Below are 8,751 nucleotides of genomic sequence, written 5' to 3' on the forward strand. Positions count from 1 at the left end.
GATGGGGACATACATCTGGCTGCTGGGGGAAGGTTCAGAGCTAAGTATCTTCCAGGGATCACCCAGCTCCTAGAGTTGAAGTCTAAAAGACGTATGTTCTGGTGCAGCCCAGCCTGGGATGGCAGCCAGGTCTGCAATTAAGGAAGATCCCAGGTCATCCCTACCTACAGCAGCAGGAACAGACAGCAATCAGAGAATGTGTGTCTTATCACTAGGTTGAGTGAATTGAGTGTTGAGTAGATTTTCTTGGGGAGAAATGGTGCCAGGGCCTCCGCTACTGCTACGTAATTCTGTAGAAGCTCCAGCTTCTTGCACACAGAAAGGAAATTCAAATAATGCTGCACCATATGAAGAACACCTGTGGCTGTTTTTGTGAACAAACAAGGCAGGAGCAGGAGCAGAGCCCCCTTGAAGTATGCCAGGAAGAGGAATAAAGCTGTCAAATGACCTTGGAAACAAATGTCAAATAAACAAGCAAAACAAAAGCACTAATTTTTTATTTTATTCCAAAGTTGGGAAGGAAATGGTACAAAAAGGAAAATAAAACACAGCCTTAGAGTGTGCCAGAGACCAAATTCCGTTCTTAGCTGCGATCAGTGAAGCAACCTTCGGCTGTGAGCGCAGAGGGGATGGCTCGGTAGCTCCTCTCTGAATGCTGCTTGGGGCTACAGCCCTGGAGCTAGTATGTGAGCTGGGAGGGGAAAAACAATGCTGCTCACCAACAGCTGTCTGTAACGTGTTAGTATCCGAATTCCCACTGATCCAAGTTCTCATGAGGGTTTTTCAGCCCTACTCTGATTTTGATTTCCATGGTATCTCTGTTAGTGGTCCAAACTGCACCGTCTTTGCTGAACACTGCTGCTCCACTACCTGTTGCTGTACTGTCGAAGTTGTCGGGGATAACCTGTCATCTTTTCCTTTCCTAATCAGCTGGATGTCATTCAGAAAGCTGGGACAAAGAGAATTTTTTCCCCAGACACCGGCTTTCCTTGGTAGCAGACAAACCTCGAGCCTTATAATACTACTGGTACATAGCACTTATATAGCTTTACATCGTCAAAGTGCTGTACTAGCATTAAGTAATTATCTCTCTCCCTAATGGCCATTAACGCTGGCCTTTCACAAACCTCCCCCAGCTCCCTGAGGTTCATATCTAATACAGCAATAAGCTGCTCAAAGGAGTGGCTGGTTATCTTGCAGGTTTACGGGTTTGGATGTATAATGAGGCTTCGGAGCAGAGGCCAGGTGCCCTGGAGTATCGGAAACATGTGGCTGTAGACCTGGTTGTGCACTTGGGAGTATCCATTAGAAAAAGGTGGAAAGGAGTTCGTGATACTGTGATTTTGAAATGGAGGGAGAAGGAAACTTTGGCCGCTCAGAGGATATACGCTGATTGCTCTGTTTATTACCAGGATAGTACTGCAAATGGAAGGAGCAAAGCAGTGGGAATAACATGTCAGTGTGGGCATGGGGAGTGATCTAGGGAGAAAAAGTCAGAGAGCTAAAAATGTCAAGCAAAGCTAGACAGCCATGGCAATGGGATAAAGAGGCCAGTCTGCAGGTCTGTGAAACATTCAAATAACAAGGCGAAAGGGTGAGCTTGGCAGCATCATAGGATTTAAAGGGAGGAACAGAAGAGGATTTACTTGCCTTATTTGCTTGAAAGCAAATCCCTCTTCCAGGTTGTGGAGTGTTGCAATGCCACTGTTTGAGGACATTTCACCCTTAGGGGCCTTCAGAAGATGAACCAGTGTGATGGCTGGGCTCCCCCATCCCTGGCTCCCAGGGGAAATAGGGGAAGGTGGGGTGGGAAGATAACATGCCTGTTTTAGAAAAGTCTCAGAGGTAGCATGTTCCTGACAAGAATCAGTCCTGCATGGTGACTTATTTCTGAAACCCCTCAGGCCCAGATCTGAGCAAACAGGGGCTTGACAGAAGCAAACTTTTAGCTTCTGTCTAAAGACATGATAATGATTCTTTCCAGAGCCAAGGACATGCCATGTAAACTGGCTTTGCAAAAGAAAAAACTAGCATCCTGTTTTTGGGGTTTTTTTTAGCCTGATTTAATAGCATCTTTTGCTTTTAAGCTTTTGACAATGGCTGGTCCTGTATAAGGATGCAGCCGTGAGAGTCACACACAAGTCTGCACTGGTGTAACTCAGATCACAGCCACTACATGTTATGCAAAGGATTCCTGTCACCCTGGACACATTCTACTTCCTATGACATCAGTACCACAATCTGTCTGCATTCATTTTGCTAGCTCAGCAAGTCACAGGGTACAGCTGACTGCAGACCAGAAAGACTCGACTTAGTGTTCGCTTACTATACAGCTTCAGAGCAGGGCCTCTCCCTGCCTTCCTGAATTTGTTTTCTCATCTGTGAGTGGGAATTTTAATCCTAATCAGTTTCTGAGGGAAGCAGTAAGGGATAGCCAAATGCAATGCATTAAAACATAATAGCCTTATGTGCTAGACTAGACTTTGGAGTCGCTTTATGGTACAGTTTAATGGACGACTGTTCTGCTTAAAGTTAGCTAGTAGGTGCAACACACCATGTGCTCTTAAAAATGTGGTGTCTTGAGATGCAAATAGTACCTCTGCAAAGAATACCTCCTGATATATGAGCATAGCTGAGCGGTATTTTAGAATCCATACATTTCTAGGAATTGCTTGGGGTTTCCCCCTCAATTAATTCTATTATTAATTATTACAAATTAGTTTTTAGTATAAGATGTTTCTCACATGGCATACAGGGCTGAGAGGAATGCTTTGGCAATCCCTGGGCTCCACCATAAGAGCCAAGCTAAGACTGTGTCGTCACATCCTTGGGGCAACCACTGTGTATGTCTCTCTACTAGCAGTTCTTCACCAGGATATGTCTAGAGGAGACCAAAGTCTTCAACTTTATTTTAGCTTATTAGAACTGAGATGGGACTGCTGGTTTATTTGCTCTCCTTTCAGGGCCAGATCCTCAAGTGGTGTAAATCAGGGCCCTCCCATTCAAGCAATAATTCTGTAATACTGTTTGTGTAAGCTGAGGACCTGGTCCATGGATTCTGAACTGCTGGGAGACCTGTTCAGAAAGGAGTTAACAGTGCTCAGTACATTGTACTACCTGTAATCTCAAATGGTCCTGCAAGATTCAGGATATTGCAAATGTAGAGAGCTTTGCAATAAGTAATCATTTCAAGATTGCTGGAAAATTGAAGAGTTAGTGCTACTTAGAGGAGAACAAAATAAGCATTAGCACGAAACAGTTTTTGCAACAATCAAGTTTGATGTATGTCCTGTTCTGTCGATAACATTTCCTTGGAACTGTTCGCAAGAAGGGAAAGCAACTTGTAAAAGCTGTAAATGCAGGAAAGAGCTAAAATTGCGTCCAGGATTTCAAAGGAATAAACAAAGAAAAGCGTATTTCCATTATGGGAGGACTTCTTGGGAGTTCCGAGCAGCAAGCCGAGAACACGCCAACCAAGCCATCTCTAAATAGGAAGTGTAGAGCTGCAATGAGCTTTTTATCTCTGTGCATTGCAGTTCTGAGCATCTCTGCACTTAGGAAAGAAAGATGTTCCTGAGACTTTTAAAATTCCTTCTCTTTTTTTGTAGGAAGAGGCTGTTTCAGAGTTAGAAAAAGGGCTGGTCTGCAGTCCTCTGAGTACAACATTGCAAGCCCGAGTCCAAATTCTGTCAAACTCCAGCTAAGTCTGACTCATCCTCCTAGCAGAAAACCTGCTAAGCATCATTCCCATTTCACACCCTATTCCAACACACCTCCCCAGCACTGTCCCTCTTGCTTCCAAGCACTGCAGTGTGTCTCTACTCACCCTTCCACACAATAGTTCTGCTTTAATCAGGCAGAGAAACCTGTGGCAGTTTGGGAAAACTGGCAGCTCAGAGCACAGCTTTTTTTGTACAAGAAACGTTTTCATCCAAGCGAGCACAACAATCTCATTATTTTGAATAGCCACACATATGCTGGAAACCTAGATACCAGATACCTTCTCCTCTGATCTGTCACAGGACCAGAGAGATTGCTGCTTGTTTGATTCAGTTGCGGCGCTACAAAGTTACTAGCACTTGCTTTTTTTTTTAGTGTCCATAATCAGACAAGCAGTTTTCCAAGCAGCACCACAAAAGCACTCTTTCTCCTCACCACTAAAACCGTGGGCACGTTACCCTCAGCAGAAACATGTGCTGGAGACTTGCAGCCCCACTCCTTCCAGCACTGACTGGTCTTACCAGCGAGCTATTTCCCCTCAGGGGGTGCTTCTTATGTAGGAAGGAACGGACAGAGGAAAACTTGTCCTGCTCAGAGACACTTGTTTAGAAATCTCTAGTGAATCTGAAGGTAAATCCATCTGCTTTCTAACAGTTTGCATGTATCTACCTGCTGGATTCATGTGCCTGACTGAGAAAGTGCCTTTCCCTGGCTTGGCATACCCCAGTGGGACTTGGCCCATGGGCTCTTCCATTTCCAAACTCTCCAAAGGGGCTTGGCTGTCCTGCCTCCATTAAATGCTGGTCATATACCTGCCTGTAAGAGCCTGTTCTTTACAAACAGACACCTTTTTGCAGTGTGGTCTTGCAGTCTTGTATGTATCCAGAGCACCCTTTGAAAAGGCCTGTAGCACGGTTTTATGAGCACAAAATCTTTCATACAATTAGGTGATGTGCAGATGCCTGTGCATGGCTTTTAGAAAACCTTACTGAAGAGAGGGATAAACCCCACGCTGTATTTCTGGTGGGTGCCTCAGAGCACTGAGGTCCTGCAAAATTCAGCACAGTACCTTGCTGAACACTGCTTCTTGCCTTGCCTCCTGGTTAATCAGGCTGTAGGGTTTGAGTATGCTCTTGGCATTTTGTCATTTGATTTCTTTACAAACCCATTTTGGGAGGAGAGGACATCATTTATCTTGATACATTTCATTCCCTATCCATCATGTTAACCAGGTGGGATTGGCGGGTAAGCCCATGGGCGGTCGGGGACGCAGTAGCCAGCCCAGCTTTTTTGAACAGCTCCATGTTGATGTAGCTCACAGGGAGGCCCTGAGTTTGTCCACATTACGCCAGGGCTGATCCCTTTCTCAGGGCTCTCATCACTCAGGTTTCCTTGTGCCTTTGCCCTCGCCCAGGTTGGAGGACACACCATGCTGCCTATCCGCTGGATGCCTCCGGAGAGCATCATGTACAGGAAGTTCACAACGGAGAGTGACGTCTGGAGCTTCGGGGTGATCCTCTGGGAGATCTTCACGTATGGCAAGCAGCCCTGGTTTCAGCTCTCAAACACAGAGGTACAACAGTGCTGAGACACCTCAGCTGGAAACTGTACTTTTTACCATCTCTCCTTTCCAGACACTTGCAAAACAGTTCATACATACGTGGTCTCCTCCTTGGCACCTGCAATAGCTCCTCGCTGTGTCCTTTTTCAGGCATTTCCCCATGGGAGAAGTATCATTATCTCCATTTAAGAGCTGGGGAAACTGAGGCATGCAGGAATCAAAAGACTGTGCCAAAGCCACGTACTGGCTCAGTCTCTCCCTTCTGAGTTCCTGACATACCACCTCTAATAAACTCTTGGGGTGCTGCCAGAACTGGGGATACTCAAATTACCCCTGGGATCTAAGTTATTGTCATGCCTTGCATTTCCTCTGCTTTCACCATAATTTATAGCCGAGACTCTTGCTGCAGCCTTCAGTCTGTGAGAAAGTGTTTGAAGCCTGTTACAGCTTCATGGCAGTTCATAGCCCATTATAGCATGTGGCACATTTTGGGGGGGGAGGGGGCTTTTTCCTATATGGAAATCTATTCTATGGTTCTCCCCAGTTCATTTGAGAGTGGGACACAAGGAGCTGGTTTGTCCTTTTTATTTCTCTGAATAGCAAAAATTACAGCCCATCAGTATAGGGGTGTGCAGTAAAAATGTTGAGGGAAGGCGAGCTGGGATTAGCGGAGTGTCAGAGCTGAGGTTTGAGGCACATCAGCAGAAATGCATTGGAAGATTTTTGCTCAGAATAGCAGGGGGTATTATAGAAGAGGAACAAGATGCATTGACATAGCAGTGTGTGGGAACCTTGCACATTTTTATCCTACTGTGTATCTAATGGATTTCAGAAATTTCACCTTTTGTAATGAGAAATGTGCATTTTCTGCTTTCTGGATACAGATCCCTTAATTAAGTGAGTTGCAGAGATGGCAAATCCAAGGTGTTGCTTTACAGCTCTAATACTTGCCCATTCGTGTGCTCAATGGGGCCTGACTCTATATCCCAAAGTAGCACACGCAAACATTTTAGAGACACAAACAATGGAATAGACAGTGACAGAAGTTATTTGTCACGCTATTTAATGAGCTGCTCTTGCATTTCCCTGGGAGGGAACAAACACACACAAATGAGCACATGCAGCTCGTACATGGGGGATAGGCATGCTGGAATAGGACAGCTCAGCTGCCCCTGTGCTTTCTGCCTCAGTTTCCTTTGCAGGGCAGTAGGACTGGGAATAGTCACCCCCAAACCTTGAGGGAAGACAGCTGGTTGAAATACAGCTGTATTGGCTTTGCTACTCTCCCTGGAAAAATCTTTTCCTTCCCACCTACTGTATCCAGAGATACAGAGAGAGGTGAGGATTCCCACCCCAGACCACACTGTCCTAGTGGGAGGGAGCCATGTTAGCTCCCATCTGGCTCCTTTTTCACAATTTGTGGAGAGATGGACAGAACCGGGGTGGTTGGTTGCGGGGGACTGACACCTCCACCAGCTCCTGGATGGTGAAGCACACAAGCAAGTCTCAGCAGCAGCCTGGCTGCAGCTGCAGAGCCTGTGGAGAGGCAACTTAAATGAGTCTTTGCCATGCTCCAGGAGTGGACAGTGAGCAATCACCAGGATGGCCAAGCACCGCTGCTGTTGGGTGTGGGTATTATCAAGGCTGAGATGCCCATTCCCTCCTGCAGCATCCACATGGCCTCATGACCCCAGAGCATTTTTAGCAGATTTGTTCAAGGCTGGAAGAGGCTTTGCCTGAGCAGAGGGATGAGACAGGACACCACCTCAGCTGAAAGCCTGAGCCAGTCCATTAACTTCTGTCTATGCCCTTCCTTTGCCCTAGAGACAAGGGGCCCACCACAGGGCTCCTGTGCATGTCCAGGATGTCCTGTCAGAAACCATAACTCACCTCTTCCCACAGGCCGCTCCTGCTAACAGCTTTATGGTGATGCAGCCTTCTCTGCATGCTGCGTCTTCCTCACCCTGCTTTCAGCAGGTCCTAATCTCTCCCCTCTGTATTTATATGCAAACAGCAAAGCGATAAGTATCCGTTGAGCTGCGTGGCAGGCCCATTACTATTCATAAATGATAAATTCCAAACACCCCTTGCTGGGTGGCTTCCCTCAACACACTGCTTGGGATCTGTGTTTATCTGCAGAGCGTGGCAGGTCACTCGTACACTGCGATGCTGGGACTCATCAACTCCAACCAAGGAGGCCAGACGGTAATAGCAGCTCTCTGACAAATCATACCCCCCTTCCCTTTGCATCCATTCCTCCTGTGAACAAAATATAAACACACACTTAGGGGTGTCCTTTCCAACGGCATCCCTCTGAAAAGACTTTAATGCTGTCCAGGAGCTCACATTTCTCTCATTACCACCACTGACCTGACTCAGAACAGAGTGGTAGCACTGCACTATTTCTTTTTCCATCACAGATGTGATTTCAGATAAAATTTCATTCTTTCAGCTGCTTTTCTGTGTCAAAATGAGGCAGAGCTGCCCTTGGAGACGGAGGTAGGAATAGATACTCTGAACTCTCCCATGTAGAACTCTCTTGGGTTTTGCAATGGAAAGGACTCTTGATTTTCAGGGAAGAAAAATATAATTTCAGCTGTGCAAAATACTACTTTAGTTCAGGGATTTAAAGGCTTATTTTTCCTTCTTCGACAAGCAGGAAAAACTGACATCATAAATTAAAATTTCATTTCATTTGACTGTAACCTCCTGTTTGGAGAGTTCATTGAGGTAGGTGTCAAATGGGAAAGATTTTTGGGACTTGTAAGACTGCAGCTGGAGGCAAACTTATCACTGTAAAATTATCATTAACAACACACAAACAGGTGAGCACTGAGGACCTGCAGACCTTGGCTTCTCAGTGCTCCCATTCACTAAACGATACCACATCGGCCAAGGAGTAGCTGGGATAGGAGATCTCCCAGGAGCTGCCTGACTGAGGTTCACTGTCTCTTTTCTTTCTTCCTTTCAGGTCATTGAGTGCATTACCCAAGGCCGAGTTCTGGAAAGGCCTCGAGTCTGCCCCAAGGAGGTTTACGACATCATGTTGGGCTGCTGGCAGAGAGAACCTCAGCAACGGCTCAACATCAAGGAGATCTACAAGATCCTTCATGCTCTGGGCAAGGCCACTCCAATCTACCTGGACATCCTTGGCTAGCAGTGGCCACTTGTCAAAAGTCCCTGCTCCTTCCTTCCGTCCTTCCTTCCCTCTCCCCCTCCCAAGACCTTTGCCCCTCAGCTCCTAAGCAAACATCTTCATATAAACTCAAGTGCCTGCTACACATACAACACTGAAAAAAACAAAACAAAACTAAAAGCAAACCAACAAAACCCCCACAAAACAACAACCTGTAAGGCAGTTTAGCTTATATATATTTATAGATATCTCTCTATATATATAACTTCCACACCAATACAGAAAGAAGCTGCTGTTACAGAAAATTTTAAGACTTTAAAAAAAGAAAAAAAAA

The 8,751-nt window shown here is 45.9% G+C and overlaps 1 protein-coding gene across 1 annotated transcript in view; it reads left to right on the forward strand.

Annotated features, from left to right (window-relative positions):
• NTRK3 (neurotrophic tyrosine kinase, receptor, type 3) overlaps positions 1 to 8,750 on the forward strand; it is a 179,200-nt gene extending 170,450 nt beyond the window's left edge. Inside the window, exons 15-16 of the mRNA XM_010152408.1 lie at positions 5,135 to 5,293; positions 8,253 to 8,750. Coding sequence (XP_010150710.1) covers positions 5,135 to 5,293; positions 8,253 to 8,438 — 345 coding nt within the window. The 3' untranslated portion in view covers positions 8,439 to 8,750. The remainder of the gene's footprint in view (positions 1 to 5,134; positions 5,294 to 8,252) is intronic.
• The last annotated feature ends 1 nt before the right edge of the window (position 8,751 follows it).

Source organism: Eurypyga helias, unplaced genomic scaffold (genome assembly GCF_000690775.1).
Source record: "Eurypyga helias isolate BGI_N326 unplaced genomic scaffold, ASM69077v1 scaffold11570, whole genome shotgun sequence".
Taxonomy (NCBI): domain Eukaryota; kingdom Metazoa; phylum Chordata; class Aves; order Eurypygiformes; family Eurypygidae; genus Eurypyga; species Eurypyga helias.